The sequence below is a fragment of the Vidua macroura genome, chromosome 5, assembly GCF_024509145.1.
Source record: "Vidua macroura isolate BioBank_ID:100142 chromosome 5, ASM2450914v1, whole genome shotgun sequence".
Lineage (NCBI taxonomy): Eukaryota > Metazoa > Chordata > Aves > Passeriformes > Viduidae > Vidua > Vidua macroura.
The window spans coordinates 20,651,576-20,668,123 of NC_071575.1; the positions used below are offsets into that span (position 1 = coordinate 20,651,576).

The 16,548-nt window shown below is 49.7% G+C and overlaps 1 protein-coding gene and 1 long non-coding RNA gene across 2 annotated transcripts in view; both read left to right on the forward strand.

Moving 5' to 3' along the window:
- The window catches only part of LOC128807666 (uncharacterized), a 54,282-nt gene extending 49,970 nt beyond the window's left edge, over positions 1-4,312 (forward strand). Inside the window, exon 5 of the long non-coding RNA XR_008437236.1 lies at positions 4,135-4,312. This is a non-coding gene — a long non-coding RNA (uncharacterized LOC128807666). The remainder of the gene's footprint in view (positions 1-4,134) is intronic.
- A 149-nt stretch (positions 4,313-4,461) lies between these two features.
- On the forward strand, positions 4,462-7,413 carry ELFN2 (extracellular leucine rich repeat and fibronectin type III domain containing 2). Its single transcript, XM_053977948.1, has one exon. It carries the CDS (start codon positions 4,763-4,765, stop codon positions 7,187-7,189), a length of 2,427 nt encoding a protein of 808 aa, XP_053833923.1. The 5' UTR covers positions 4,462-4,762; the 3' UTR covers positions 7,190-7,413.
- Positions 7,414-16,548: the final 9,135 nt, after the last annotated feature.

The window sequence follows — 16,548 nt, forward strand, 5'->3', positions numbered from 1 at the left end:
ACCCAGCAGACAGGGAGAGTCCCTTCAAGTAAAGCATGAATTTTGAGTGCCAAGCACCTCTGGGAAAGACTCCTCTTTCAGAAAGTAGTTAGAGAAATCCTGGAAGGACCTTAAAGCCAAGAAGAGGTGGCAGAATCCCTTGGAGATGGTGTTTGTGCCCTGAGGCCTGCCAGGAGCAGGCAGCACACTGAGCTGGGAAGAGGGATGATGCTCAGCCGCAGCATGAAGCTTAAGAAAGCAGCAGGAGCTTTGGCCTGGTTTTGGGGTGTCCCCAGAGGAGTCAAGAGTGTTTGGCAGGTTTTTAATGCATGCATTTCAAATGGGAGGCTCTTAGAACCGTTTAAGCAATGGTAGAATTAAGTGCTGTTTTTTTCCAGTGCATGGGGCCCCAAGAGGACAAAGTTGTCAAGGTCAGAATTTTAGGCCTGAATTGCAGCTGTATGTGACTTTCCTGGCTGCCTTGTATGCTATCTTATTTTTGATCCTTCCACTCTCTCAGGCCGCAGTTTGCTTCTGGGCCTCCTATCCTACCTGTTCATACTTTCACTGGCTGTATTTTATGCTGCCATCTCACTAGTGACCTCAATCCTGTGTCACCCCTGTGCTACCTTGAGCTCCAAGTCAAAGGGATGTTTGTGGCCATTGACACCTCCTGACTCAGATATGGGACTCTCTGCCCTCTGTTTTACTTTTCCTTCTCTTTTCTTTCCTCTGAACAATGGAACCATCCCTGTGGCCTTCTGCTCTTCTCCAAAGTGCTGCAGATATTGGGGCATCCATTAGTAGAGAGTAAAGCAGAGGGAGACCACTTGGGAGCCGATAGGCTGACTTTGTGCCAACCAAGGAGAGCACAGCTTTCACGGGTGCAATGTCACTACTGTTCCTTCATGTTCACACGTACATGAGGATGGCCAGGAGGCAAGGGCTTGTTGTAAATCTTGAGTGACACTGAAGAATGTTGGAACCCTACAACTAAATAAACCCAGCGCATGGAGGTGATAATCTTGTACCTTCCCTATAAAACATATCCCGTGTCCTAACTCTTTCTCTTGCCCATAAGTTCTCCGCAACTCTTGCATCCCCTTTCCTTGGCTCTCTGCTGTGCTGGACTTGTTCATTCTTGCTTTCCCTGCCCTGTGCCTTCTTGCTCTCTTGCCTGAGAGGCAAGAGAGTGAAACAGCCAACTCCATCGTCAGCACCTTTCAGGCCAGCAAAAAGGACAGAATGTTGCTTCCTTGTGCTGCTGGACCCCAGTGCTGTGTGATTTATGTTCTTTTGACTGCAGACAGTTAAAGGAGGGCATAGTGCTGCCCCTCATTCCTGGCCTCCCTTTGACTGTGCATTGCCGTGGTCAGGGAGCATTGCCTAGAGGGCAGGGCATGGCTGTGGTAGGGTTGGAGACCACCACTCCTACAGCATTTCTGTAGCAGGGTCTAATGGCATTGGGTTGAGCTGAAATGGAGTGCTGGGCCATGGGCAGGGATGCAGTGTGCAGGGATGCCATGGATTGGGCTGGACTCAGCACTCTTAAAACCAGCATGATGCTGGGGAGATAGGAACCATTGGGGGAAGAATGTCAAAGTCTGTGTATTTCTCATGCATGGTTACCTTGGAGACCCAAGGGGACCAATGAGTTTGGCTTGAGGAGTGGCTTGATCCTTCCTGTGGCCTGTGGCTGAGGCAAGGCTACACAGCCCAGGTGGGAGATAGGCAGGAAGTAGGAATGTCTGCATGGTCCCCTTGGTTTTGGCAAATAGTAATGATAAACGCCACCTTTATTTTTATCTATCCCTAACCCACCTCTTTCCCTTCCAGGCTACTAGGACCTCTGCCCTTCCAAACCCTCTCTATCCTGCCTGAGTGCAGCTCCCTGAGTGGGATGGGGTGGCTCTCAGGGATTGCTGGGGCTGCTGCAGAGAAATATGGTCCTGGCCTCAGAGTTTCTTTCTGTGCATGTGTACCATGAACAAGTTACAGCAGGCAGTGGTGACTTCAGCACACCTTTTGGAGGAGGCTGCCCTACCAGAAGGGGTCAAAGCAAGTGGGCTGGGATGTTCCTGTATGGAGCTGGACATTATGCAGACTAATTGGTGAGGTGAGACAGGCAGGCCAGAATATAATGCTCTGAGAAGGATGGTGGCTAAAATCTCTAATCCCTAAATCTTTCCACTGCTTGCTCAGGGGGTGCCCCTGGCCTCTTCCTGGGGTGGACATATTTGGGCACCAAAGTGCAAAAAGCATGATAGTGTCTGCCACTCCTTTGTTCAGTGGAAGAAATCAGGCAAAATGAAAGAACATTAGAGAGGAAGGTAAAGGGGCAGAGATGGTGAGGGGCTGTGTCTCTGCATTGAGTCACTTCTGGAAAAGGTGGAACAAGGCAGGGGACTGGTGCTGAGGAATATCAGAAGCCTGTGGGTCCCAACCTGTGGAGAGCCAGATGTGCCTCCTAGCTGAGGCATCTGGGGGAATAGTGTCAGGAAATTATTTCTCATTGGATTGCAAGGCTGAGAAACAAATCAACAGACTGTAAAAACCTCTGCCTTCTGCTTTATTGCTGGCTGAGGCAAAGCTGGGTCAGCAGCTGAAGGCCATCACATGACAGTCATAAGTGACATGAGTTTGGTGGCCTCAGACAATGAGCTGTGGGGAATGGAGGGTTTTTTTTCTCTATATTTTCCATTGGTGTAGCTCTTCTCACCCTTCCCTTCTCTGTCTTGGCTTTACTTTTTGGATTATTGAATATTTAAGTATTTCTCTGTGACACTATCTCTGATCCCTTAATCCAGCTGGCCTGGTAATTCCACAGACCCAAATCAGCTCAGATTTCTCCACAGACGTAAGCCTTGTTCCTCAAGGGTTCACTCCTCCTTCATTTATCTTCCTTCATTTTATTTCTGCCCTTTGTGTCTCTGTGCTAGAAATTGGTTCAGCTTTTGCAGCAAAAGCTTCAGCGATATCTTTAGTGAGCAGCCTCCCCCCAAAATAAAAGGGGCAAGAGGGGATCTTTATTTTTCATTAACCAAGAATCCTTTTCTCTATATTTTTAGTGTTTCCTTTCTCCTCAAAATTAAAAAAAAAAAAAAAAGATAGCACAGTGCCCACATGTTTTATCTACTGTATGAAATTATTTCCTCTGTGCTGCCTGAGGACACCCCTGCCAAGCTCCTGTCTCAGCACGGTGGGAGAAGGGTTGAAGCTGTAGCTGGAGAGAAGGTGCTCCAGGTTGTGCTTCGCAGTCAGAACCAGGAGCTCTCCCAGAGCCCAGAAATACATTTGTTTTGGTTTAACAGGCAAATGTCACGTTGTCTGCAAGGTGGGTTTTCTTAGAAAGGGGCACTGTTCATAGACGCCGAGGAGACATAGTAAAGTGCGAAGGCATAAACTGTGCACCACTCTTTGATGGGGGGTAGATGAGTGATGTGCTTCAGATTAGGAGTTTTGGCATTGTTGGGTGAGAGACTGGAGGCTGATACTTGACACACTGCCTGCTCCGTACCCCCCAACTGTGCTCAAGCCAGACTGATTCACCTCAACAGCCTTGTCCATGCACCAAGAGTCAGGAACAATTTTTAGAGCAGAAGTGGTTACACGTGGTTTGAATTATTTATCCCTCTTGCATCAAGGAAGGAAGGAAAGGAAAAAATGTTTGGCTTTTTTTTGGGGGGGGGGGGTGGGGGGAGAAGGTTGTCTGCATTTTCCCTGCTTCATGCATTCTGTGTACATCATTTCCAGGCAGCTGAAAATTCATGGCTTTGGCTGTGCTTGGGGCTTGCCTTTGTTTACACTAGGGGTTTTGAGCCCCCGCAATAACAGCTTTATGTTTCCCACTCTCCTTTCCCTTCCCCTTCTACTCCCACGCCACTGCCTTCCCCCGGGTCCCTGGCTGTGATCACACTACTTAAGGGAGCCCGGATACCCTTCTGCATATCCCTGATATGACATTATACATCATGAGGGTTCTCTCCTCAAAGGCTTATCAGCACGGCAGGCAGTTCCACACCTCTCTTGCTTGCACCCCCCTTAACGTGTCTCTTCCCCATCTCCCTCTTCTCATGAAACATTGCTGTCTATACGCTTATCTCAAAGACCCTTCCAAATGATGCCTCTTCTTGTCTTTTGTGTTTTCTTTTCCAGATTCCAGTGACAGATGGATCTCTCTCATGCACACTTGCTCTTTCCCTCTCTGTATTTTTGTTTTCGACATGTTTGATCTGAAGCTCTGAAGCTTCTCAGAGGGAACCCAGGAAAGAAGGAAGAGAAGGAGTAGAAACCAAGGGAGCGTGAGCGACACAGGAGGCAGCCCTGCCTTGGTTCTTCCAAATCACACTGTGGAGGGGCGGGGGAAGACTAGAGGGGGAGGACTTGGGTTTGTTTTGGGGTGGGTTTGGCATGGGTGGGGGGTGGGTGGGAGGGAAGAAAAGGGGAAAAAGTGTGTGAGTCGCTCATGAGCATCAAAGAAGATTCATTATTCTTGGCCTGAATTTTTATTTAGAAAAGAAGCACAAGGTAGTTCCCTTCCAGACCAAATATCCATGGTCATAGCTTTTGGGTGTTCTGGAAGAATATTGCATGTGTCCCACTTCCTCTATGCTCCTGGCTTGACCCAGAGGGCAAGAAGAAATAATGGTGATGACATCTGATAGGACTGGGGTGTTCATTCCCTTCCATCGTTAAACCTCAGTTCTTGCCCCCTAGTTTCTTTTTGCCGTTGTCCTGAGATTTGACACTGGTTTTTGTTGGGGATTTCTTTCCCCCCATCCTGATGAGGGCACCACTGCAGACCATGCTGTGCCTGGGGTTGTGGGCAACTGCCCTGCTCTGCTTGTTTTCCCCTGGCACCGTGCGGGGTGACTGCTGGCTGATTGAGGGGGACAAAGGGTATGTGTGGCTGGCCATCTGCAGCCAGAATCAGCCCCCCTATGAGACCATCCCTCAGCATATCAACAGCACGGTGCACGACTTGCGTCTGAATGAGAACAAGCTCAAAGTGGTGCTGTACTCCTCCCTCAACCGCTTCGGCAACCTGACTGATTTGAACCTGACCAAGAATGAGATCTCCTACATTGAGGATGGGGCTTTCATGGGTCAGTCAAACCTCCAGGTCCTACAGCTGGGCTACAACAAACTCACCAACCTGACAGAGGGCATGTTGCGGGGTATGGCCCGCCTCCAGTTCCTCTTTGTGCAGCATAACCTAATTGAGCTGGTCACCCCTACTGCCTTCTCTGAGTGCCCCAGCTTGATTAGCATTGACCTGTCATCCAACCGCCTCAGCCGTCTGGAGGGCAACACTTTCACCAGCTTGAGCAACCTGATGGTGTGTGAGCTGGCTGGCAACCCCTTCAACTGCGACTGTAGCCTCTATGGCTTTCTTAACTGGCTGGCTCTCTTCAACAACGTCACCAAGAACTATGACCGCCTCCAGTGTGAGACTCCACGGGAGTTTGCTGGGTATCCGCTTCTGGTGCCTCGGCCTCACCACAACCGCAATGCCATCACCATCTTCCAGTCCATGTGCAGAGGGGGCACCATCCCCTCCCTCTCCAGGGTCAACCCAACACCTTACACCCCTGACTCCCAGCGAGATCTGGATGAGGGGTCAGCCATCAGCCCTGGGGATTTCCTCTCAGTCAAGCCTCCAGCCTCTTCCACCACTGACTCCTCCTTCAGTCCCAGTATCAAGTTACATGATGTCACAATCACTTCAGCCATCCTGATGGTCACCATCCCCATGCCCTACAGTAAGATGTATGTGCTGGTCCAATACAACAACAGCTATGTTTCTGACATAGCAACACTGAAGAGCAAGAAGGAATATGTCACTGTCAACAAGCTGAAGGCCCACACAGATTATACATTCTGCGTGGCCTCTATCCGCAACAACAGGCGTTACAACCACACTTGCCTGACCTTTGCAACCCGGAGCAAAGGCAGGGAGGATCCTATTTCCAGTACTTCCACCACTACACACTATATTATGACCACCCTGGGTTGCCTCTTTGGGATGGTCATTGTCCTGGGGGTGGTGTACTACTGCCTGCGGAAGCGGAGGATGCAGGAGGAGAAACAGAAGTCACTCAATGTCAAAAAGACCATTCTAGAAATGCGTTATGGATCAGATATTGATACCAGTACCATGGTCCATCCTTCCCAGAAGCTGGGTGAGCCACCTGTCATTCCTGTCTCACGGATGTCCTCCATCCCTTCCATGATTGGGGAGAAGTTGCCCCCATCAAAGTCAATGGATGCTGGGATGGAGACTCCTAAAGTCACCACTAAAGGTAACTACATTGAGGTGAGGACAGGTGGTGGGGATGGGCTGGAGAGAACCCAGCGAGATGAGGACCTGAGGGAGCTTGACAACGGGCAAGGCTCAGCTGCTGAGATCTCTACTATAGCCAAGGAGGTGGACAAGGTCAACCAGATCATCAACAACTGTATTGATGCCCTCAAGCTGGACACAGCATCTTTCCTGGGTGGTGGGACTGGTGTTGACTCAGATATGGCCTTTGAGTGCCAGTCCATCCCAGCTGGTTCCTCGAGTGGGCTAGAGCGGCCCAGCTTTCTTTCCCCACCCTACAAGGAAAGCTCCCACCACCCTTTGCAGCGCCAGCTCAGTGCTGATGCTGCTGTGGCCAGAAAGACCTGCAGTGTCTCCTCTAGTGGCTCCATCAAGAGCGCCAAGGTCTTCAGCTTGGATGTGCCTGACCACCCACCACTCAGCAAGTCTGACTCCAAATACATTGAGAAGGGCAGCCCACTAAACAGCCCTTTGGATCGTCTTCCCTTGGTGTCTCCGAGCGCCATCCACCACTTGGAGGTCAAGCCTTCTTACCATTGCAGTGAGCACCGTCACTCCTTCCCGGCCCTCTACTATGAGGAAAGTGCTGACACCTTGAGCCAGCGGGTGTCATTCCTCAAGCCACTGTCCCGGTCCAAGCGAGATTCCACATACTCCCAGCTCTCCCCCAGACACTACTTCTCGGGCTACTCCTCCAGCCCCGAGTACTCCTCAGAGAGCACCCACAAGATCTGGGAGCGATTCCGGCCTTATAAGAAGCATCACAGGGAGGAGGTTTACATGGCAGCTGGGCATGCCCTGCGGAAGAAAGTTCAATTTGCCAAGGACGAGGATCTGCATGACATCCTGGATTACTGGAAAGGAGTCTCTGCTCAGCAGAAGCTGTGACTCTTCCTCACAAGGAAACAATACAAACCAAGACCCCCCCCGTCCAACAACCAGAAAAAAAAGCCACTTGACTGTGAAAAATAAACCAACAACAAAATACTCCTGACAAATACAAAACTGACAAAACCTTTTCTTAAAGTTTACAACAACTCTTACACACACAGACACACTGACACACACAGACACACATACACGCTGAATTGTCTCTACTGTGTTATGGGGACCATTGTCTGCCCACAGATGGTTGGGAGGAATGCCCTGCTCTGACACTGTGGTAACAACGTTGGAGTGTGGGTGGGTGGGAATGGCCTGGGAGTGGTTGGCAGTGGTGGTAGGAGAAGGGAAGAGATGCACACTCACGGGGCATGAAACTCAGCTGTGAACTATTCATCTTTCTGTTCCTGTTGAAGGCTGATTTTTCTTTTGGGTGGGAGGGAAGAACTTTGGTTTAGAAACTTCCTTGCCCACCTTTTACACTTGCTATGCCAAATCTTCCATCACTAACTTTTTCCCTCATTTTCTTTAGCAGTGGAGGATTTTCTCTTTCTCCTATCTCCTTCCAAAAACAGGTGGGAATTGGTGGAAGAAGTTCTCTCCCTTCTTTTCCTTTGCCCTTCCTATCCCTCTCTGTTAAGGGTCCCTACGCTTGAACTTCCTGTCTAGATACTTCACAAACCTCCGTCCTCCTCAGAGGAAGGAGAAGAGATGGGAGGGACCAAGGCGGGTAGGACCTGCCGTATAACAGGCTCTGTGCCCTTGCTGCTCTTCCTCCTTCCCTTCTCCTGCCACGTTGCTGCTGATGAACACCAGCAATCTGGAGGGACAGGCATTCTCCAGGCCTTCTCAGAGCCAGTTTTCTGCCAGTTGATGGGGAGAAACAGGTTGTGAATATTCTCTTTGGCATGGCAAGCCAGGTCCTCAGGGAGTGTTGGAGGAAAAGGCGGGAAGGTGTGGTCTCTTAGGTGTATGGGGTTCCCATCTCTCCATGAGTGTTACAGGTCAGAGGTCCTCTTCCCCACACACACCTATGCTCAGGCTGCCCTTGTGTAGTCAGTTTAATACTCTCTGTTCATGTCCCTCTTACTATGAGGAAGGGACCTGGAGAGGACCTCAGCAGAACAAGTTCTCCATGAAGCTTCTGCAGCTCTTCCCAACTGATTTGCACCATGGGCAGTGGGGTGGAGGTCCATGAGAAGAGCATCATCCAACCTCCTCACTTCCAGTTGAATGTGAAGAGCAGGATTTCAGTTGCTCATCTCACTGGGTTGGCCTCACAAAAAGTCTTTCTCTTGTATAGGCTATGGATGTTCTGGCATGGATAGGGGACAGCCTAGGGTGAAGACAGGAGCACAGGGAACAAATGGGATGTGAGAATGGGGCCTGGGAGTAGCCCAAGAAGGGTGGCCTGGAAGAAACTCCCTTTGAGTGTGCAGCCACACTGTGTGTGCCAGGATAGAAGAGGACTCCAGCATCCAGATGGCAATGTTCCTTTGACTACTTAGACGCCCTCGTGAGAGTGAGAACAACATATCATCTCCTAAATCCTCACAGGTGTGACAAACTTTTCTTAGGGATCCTGTCATGTCTTGACAAAATCCCAGTTGCACTTGCTAGATCCCAACCTCTGCCTCTTGCATAGATCTGTCACGGAGTTGGCAATGAGCCTACTGCCCTCTCCACCTCAAAAAAAATCCCATTTTTGAGCAACCCAATAAAGCACAATCTTGGCATCATCTACCCCAGTATTTTTCTGTCAGGCAGGAGTGCTGCCTGCTGAACACGTCTTTATGCAGAACTGTGAGCCTCCTCCCCATGATCTGCCCAACACTTGACCACAGTTCACCTCTATCAGGATGAGGGTGAGGGCCTATGTTTTGTTTGGCCTCCCTAAGTAGTTATTTCCTCTTTGGGGCACTCCTCAGAAGACCCAGTGTTTTTGGGGGCCCTGGGAGAAGGATGAGGGTGTAGGAGCTTCTCTAGGAGGGATTTATATGCTGCATGGAGAGAATTTGCCTGTTATCTGCCAGGTAGTAGCAATGCCAGCTGTGAGAGCTGGCTTCTGTGTCACACATGACAATTTCACCATCTGTGAGTGAGGTGGAGCAGTAGGCAGAGTCTGGTGCATGAAAACCAGAGCAGGTATCCCCAAAGTGTAAACCTATGAAGACCTGTGGAGTTTCTTCCTTGTAGAGATGCTGATGGTAACAATCCTAAGCCAGGTCCTGACCCCATTGCCTCAGACTTTTCACTGTCAGCCTGCTTTCCCACAGTCAAAGCATTATTTTGTCTTGAGTCCAGAGGTGTTTGTGGGACTGACTCCACATGGTAAGAGCCAATCCAACCCAGAGGAAGGGGTGTATGTGCACATGTGTGTGTGCACCTGTGTGCAGGAGGATGAAGGGAAGTCACAAAGGGAAGTCACATCACTGCTGGCAGGTGTCCCTCTATGTTGGGACCATGCAGCAAACCAAGACAGGTAAATGCTGTGAGAGATGCTTAGGCACAACAGAGACCTCCCCAGCTTCCACACGGAGCAGGCTCAGTGGTCTTCCAGCACGGCAACCATCCAAGCAGAAAAGACTAATGGCTGGGGCACAGAATTGGGCAGAAAAAGGGGGATGATGGGCTAGGGGGGATGGACTCTTGTTCCTCTCCCCAGCTCTTCCCTCCCTGTGATTCTCTGCTGCGTGGTCTTGTAAACAGTTCTGCTCAGTCAATACTTTAAGGGGGAGCATTAACCTGTAAAGGTTTCTGCTTTTTTCCCTCAACACCTCAATGAGGCAGAAAAGAAAGGTCAGGGATACAGCGATCATCAGGCCCTTCTTTTTTCTCTGGTGGGGTAAGGCTGGATAGGAGGAAAAAGCCATTTCTCTCCCAGCTGTAGCCCCCCATTTCAAACCATTGGATGAAGTTTGCACAAGATGGACTGTTCTGTGGGAGGAAGAGGGCAAGGAAGGGGAACAAAGTGTCTCACCTTCCTTCCTCCTCCCTTCTTCTTTGTCCTGCTCCCTCCCTCAGGATGAGGGCTCACAAAGTGATGCCAGCACTGTTGGAGGAAAGCAGATTTAACGTTCTATTTGCATGACAATTTTACTGTATTTTTCTGAGCAAACACCTGTTGTGTATGTGCCAGTTTGTTGGAATTTAACCTCCTCCCTCCAAGTCTCTCCTGTCCCTGTTTCCTCTGCTCCTTTCATTGATCCCTGATGTGATTTTATGAGAGACTCCTAGCAGTCTGAGAGGGAACATACCCCAAGGAGAACCCAAACCAATCACCCCGTAAACCTCATTCCTTCTTCTTTCCAGTGTCCTCCTTTCCCTTGCTCCAAATGTGGTCTCTCAGCTGCTTTTCACAGTCATGTGTATAAAGGGGTATGTGTTATATACCAAAGGCCTGCTCTTTCTAGTGGCCATCATTTCTCCTTTATTGAGGAACAGGAGTGAGGCCTGTCAAGATAGATCTTGTAAGAGAAATGCCCCGTTGCCCTGGTTGCTCTTTCCCAAAAAGCAAAATTATTCTTGAAGGAATGTGGAGTGCTTTAGCTGAAGGGAAACCTCTGATACAGTGAAAACTTGATGTGCAGCTGATTACAATCACTTAGAAGATCTCCCACCATGTTCCTCTTATTGATTGCATAGACCTCTGGTCTATCCTATGCATTCTCCACCCTGGCTGGCCTGACAGAGGGCAGGGCCTCAAAAACCTCTTTGTTGGGAAAAAGCATGGAGAGACTGCCTGAAGTTTCTAAGGCCTCTAAGGTTTGGCTTTGGTAAGTTCCTCAATGCTGCCTTCTCCCAGGGGAAAGTGGACTTCTGGGGCCCAAGACCAAACCCTTTCACACTTTATTTTTGGCTTGGTGACTATTGGCAGAGAAAACAGGGGTTTAGTTCACCTCACTGGAAATTGTGGAGAGTGAGGAATGAGGTTGGGTGGAGACCTGCCCTCTAGCCCCAAGAACAGCCTTGGGGAGAAGCCTGGGCTGGGGTCCTGCACTCAGGAGAGTGAAGGTGAGACCCTAGCTAGGCATGTTCTTCCTGTGGGGCAGAGCTCTTTCCCATATCTGCTGGTGCTGCCCCAGTTTATGCTGCAGTACCATGTTCCCTTCTCCCCCACCCCACTCTTCCATGCTGAATAAATCCCTCTTGAGGCAGGTGTGAAATATTCATGACTGACAAATGAAGAATTATGTCAGGCTGAGGAGGCCTCTGTGTGTTTGCAATGCTAATCAGCCTTCTTGGCTGGAGGAGGCTCTGCCTGGCAGGCTTGAAGGAATGAGGGGAAGATGCAGGAGGAAGGGGGAAAAGGAGCTGAGAAAGAGATGAGGGGCAGACACAATAGGGGTAAATAGGTATGGTGGGACCAAGGAGTGGTGAGGCAAGGAGGTAACAGGTAGAGGGAGATGGAGAAGGAGTAGAAGAGGGACAGGCTGGAAGGACTTGGGGAAGAGATGGCTACAGTGGAAAGAATGGTATGATAAAGGGACGAAGGGAACAGCAAGGATTGAGTGCAGGGGTGAAGGCTCTCTGAGAGGAAGTAGGGAGTAAGTCAGCAGTGCCTGGAGACAAAAATCTGGGCAGAATTCCTGATGAGCTGTGACCCCTCTCTGTAGGGCAGAGCTCAATGCTACAGGGTGGGCAGCTGCCATCTGGGTAGGAGTTGGACCCAGGGCCCCAAAAGCACATTTGCCATGCTTGTTGCTGACTGGAAAGCTCAGCTGTGTCAGGAAGGACACACAACCTCCAGGAGCCTGGAGAACATCCCTCCCACCGTCACCACCTCCTTTTGCACAAGATGCAGTCAAGAAGAGCCTTGTGGAGCCGTGTCCTCATGTTGGAGCCAGCCTGCTGCTGTCCCACCATCTGAGCAGGAGGGAATCTCTTCAGGGGGCTTGGTGTGGGATGGGCATTTTGTGCCACCCCCCACCAGGCTATGGGGGTTTCCTGTAGGGCTGGTGGAGCCTGCCCCACCTCAGCCGTGCCCTGCCTACCCTGTCTGAGCAGGTGTTTTTGGGTCCTTCCCTGGAGTAGGGGCAGAGGGGAGCATCTGTTGCGTTCCCCCTACGCACGCACGCATTCCCAACCCTGTCCCTCAGCCGCTTTGGCCTTGTACTGTGAGGGGCGTTCTCGGTCTGCCTCCCCTTGACTGTCCCCCCACGCGCCCTGGGGAGGTGTCTCCGTACCTGTCCCCGGCCATCCTACTAGGGCAGCTCTCTGCAGGGCTGCTCCAACCCACCTCGTCCCTGGAGAGAGGGCATCCTCTGCCTGGCTTCTCCTTCTCCCTCTTCTCCTGCTCCTTCTCCTCCCTGCCCCTCCAGGGGTCAAATTCCTCTTTACGGTCCCCCTCTGTATGCCCCATCCTTGCGAGTTCGGCTTGGCCTTTGCCTCCCCCGTAACTACCACCGCCACTGTGAGGCCTTGCTCTTGGGTGGCCTGTCCCCACCACCTGCTCTCCACCTTCCCTGGGGGGAAGAGGAAGAGTCTGTGGGGTCAGGCCAGACCCTCCAGGGCTGGTACAGCTGGTCCATCCACAAGCACAGCGTCTGGGGTGAGGGGGTGGGAAGGGGCGGGCAGCTGCCAGGCACGGAGAAGGGGGTGTCAGCCCTTGAATGTAAGGAAGGGCCTGGGAGGCAGCTGCTGGGACTGGCTCCTTGTGGCCTCTTTGGTGTTCCTCCTTCCGTAACAACCCTGTGACCCCCCCCAGTTGTGTATGGACAAATTTAAGTTGGAGTTATGTTCTTTACTTTCTTCTTTTTTTTGAATTTATTTTATTTCTTCTTTTAGAATTGCATTTCTTTCTTGTTATTTTCTTTTTTTTTTTTTTCTCTCTTCCCTTCTTTTCCTGTTTTAAAACTGAATGGCACGAAATCGTTTTTCCTCAACTCGGAGATTCCTGTATGGAGAAAATCAATTTCTATATTTGCAATAAATTTCTTATTTAAAAAAAACAAAACCAACAAAAAACCTAAAAAAAAATCAACAAGCAAAAACTATGAAAAGCTGCTTCTGAGTGCATTTGTTCTAGACTTGTCTGGTAGAGAAGGTGGGATGGGATGGGATGGGATGGGATGGGATGGGATGGGATGGGATGGGATAGGACGGGACGGGAGAGGACGGGACGAGATGGGACAGGACTGGATAGGATGGGAAGAAAGAGGGTATGGGTGAAACTGAGAGAGTTGGGTCAGGGCATGGGAAAATTGTCCCAGACACCCAGTGGTCACCTGCTTCCCCCAAACACATTGTTTCTGTTCCCTTGGCTATTGACTGTTTTGGACACATCCTTATTTTCACCCAGTCGTCAGTTCTGTCATGATACCAGCCCTTTCCTGCACCAATCAGCACCCAGGTTCTGGCCCACCCAGGGCAGGCAGACAGCTCTGCCTGGGTGTAAGGCAGAGCTTCCTTGCCCATTACACAACAAATCCTCTGTCTGAACTCCAGAGCTCTCTGGAGGAAGGCAGTCCAAGGCAGGCGATCCAGCCGTGGGTAATGAGTGAGCAATCTGTAGCCTAATCCACCAGCAGATATCCTGATCTCAGCTCTTCCTAAGCATCAATATTTAAAGTCAAGAACACAGCCAGCAAATCCATGCCTATTGGTGCATTTATACACATAATTAGGCCAATTTGTGTATGGTGACATAGCAGCCATTCCCTTACATATTTTGTCTCTTCTCTGCCTCCTGTTAATGTTTCTAGTTTCTCCTGAGAATGGTATGGCTCCTTGGCTCAGAGGGTTTCTTTTTTTTGCTCTTGCACATCCAGCTCTGATTAGACAAATCTAGCCATGGCTTCTAGGCTTTGCTGTTGAGTGTGTTGAGCTCACAGTCTCTGCTCCTTGTGTAGCAAAGGACAGGAATAAGTGGTTCTAGGGAGTTGTGATTATGGACACAACAGCTCCTGGATATATATGCTGCAGTAGCTGATGACTCTTATTAATGCTTGAATTGATTTGAGAGCAGATCTAGGAAGAGATGCTACTACAGGCAGATGTTTCACAGTCTGATGTTCTCCACTGGACTTGGGAAGAATGATTGAGTCTGGGAAGGAATGGTGCTGGACTGTGTATCTCTGGAGGATGGACGATGGTGCATAACAAAGAGGAACTCTTCTGGGGTTAATCAGAGCTTCATCTGCTTGGTGGAAAGGTGGATGTTTCAGTCAAAGCGATGTTCCTGGCATCTGCATCTCTGCAGTACAGGGATACAGGCCTTCTGACACAGGGAATCTCAGACCTTGGGAGGAATTAATGCATAAATTATAAAGAGGCGTAATCTAATCAGTAGAGAGCCCCCATGCTGTTTATTTTGTTGCTAAATTCGATTTTGTCTCCACAGTCCTTGCATTTCATTTGGTTGCTCTGCCACAGGGATGGGAAAGGACAAGATGTATTTACAAATGCTGTCTAGGGGGAGCAGGAAGCTTTGGGAAGGGAAGACTGTCAGGACTGAAGACATCATAAATGTCCTGAAGACAGGTGAGGATTGTTGGGCTGAGGAGACATGGAGGAACTGTAGTCAGTCCTCTGGGCCAAAATGATTTGTGGTGAAAGACTTAAGCAGTGCTTGTATTTAAATAGCCTTTGGCTGATTCCAGTCAGACAGCTTAGGAGTCCTCTGCTCTGCACACTGTTGTGTGAGATGGGGTGTGTCCAGAGAAGGCATGAGGTGTGAGCTGTGTCTGTGTGTCTACATTATTCTCTCAAGTGCCTCTGGATGTAACTATGTCCAACAGACTGCAGTTACTGCAGCAAACTATACTGACCTTTGCCTCCAGAACCTGCTTGGTGGACCACGATGGTGTGAAAAAAGGGGCAAGGGCTGTGCTGTGGACAGTGAAGTGGCTGCAGTGTGCAGTGTGAGGGTGGCCAGAGTGAGTTGGCTTGCTAAGCAAACCCACCCTGGAGAAGAACATGGGTTCTTTGCACAGCCTCATTATTTGGTTGGCTGCAGATTCGGGAAGATTGTTTTGTGTTTTCTTGTGGTTGGTTTGTGCTGACATCGTTATTTTCCACCCTTATGAAGTTCAGTGACTTATCCAAGCCGTAATTTGCTGCAGCAGAGAAAGACCTGACTTATCCACAGAGCCTTTTGCTGGAAGTCATACGGGACAGTAGCCATCTCTTTGCCTATGTGGACGTGTGCATGTGTCTCTGTGTTGTGGTACCGACAGGCAAGTAGGCAACATTGCCCTCTTCTGGACTGACTGTAGGCACTCGAAAAGCATCTCTGATGGAATGGCAGATGAATCCTCTTTCCAGTGCAAAGCTAACAACCTTTCTGGGTCTTGATTTCCCATCCACATCTTGGTGGCTTTTACAATAGCCAGCTTGGATTAGAGGATACTTCTCTGCAGCACTAAGTGCCTGGGCATCCTGAGCCTTCATGACTCCTCAGGGTCAGGCCAAGCCTAAGAGAGCAGAGTGAGGAATGTCTCCTGTCCAGATAATGTTGACTCCAATGGAACCAGTAACCAACAGCTCTGAAAGGCAATGAACATATGGTTGAAGGTGTGAGGGTCATGCTGCTGTTGCTCAAGGGGATGAGAGCAGTGCAGGCTAGGGAACGGTCAGGCTAACATCTTTCCCCACGTCTTGGCTGCCTTTTCAATTAAAACACAAATGTGTGTATTGTGCAGAGCTGGAGATCAGACTGAGAGCTACACAGAGCCCAAGGGGATTTGGGATTTTAAGTGCACAGGCCATGCTCACCTGTAGCAGGGGAGCAGAGGATGTCACTGAACAGCCTCTGCATTTTCCTTCTGACCCTTGAAGGAAACACAAACTGAGAGAAATAAAACCCAATCAGCCTGCAAGTGAAATATTTAGGAGTGAAAGGATAAGGGAAATGAAACACAGACTTGAATACTTTTATACAGGTTCCCTTACATTGTTAAGATGATAGGTAGATCACTATCACTGGTGGTCCCCTACAAGGACAAACTCGAGTTTCTGCCACAGGTTTGGTGGGACTATGGCAGTGTGCAGAACTGCTTCATTCCTTGGCTTCCCAAATATTCAACAGGAATCTGTGTCTTCCCTTCCCTTGTCAAGCTCCTTGGAACAGGGTCTTTCTCACAACATGGTTATATGATCCCTCTTACAGTAGGATTGCCAGGCTCCTCAGGGACTGGCAGTTAACGTGCATTCCCAAAGGAGAAAGGAATGGTGTCTAAAATGAGTCCAAGGAGCTGAATTGGTGACTCCTGCTAAGCAAGGCAGAAGTAAGCAGGTGCCCAGCCAATGCTACTGTGGAAAATGAATCAAAGGCCTCATCACTTTTTAAATAAGAAACACTTGAAAAAAGAAAAGTATTCTGCTCCATCCCTCTGTTGCCAGAAAGGGCATCATTAAGAATTCAT

Bases quoted from the DNA above. Each gene is read 5' to 3' on its own strand.
- ELFN2 (XM_053977948.1), top strand. From the start codon at position 4,763: ATGAGGGCACCACTGCAGACCATGCTGTGCCTGGGGTTGTGGGCAACT.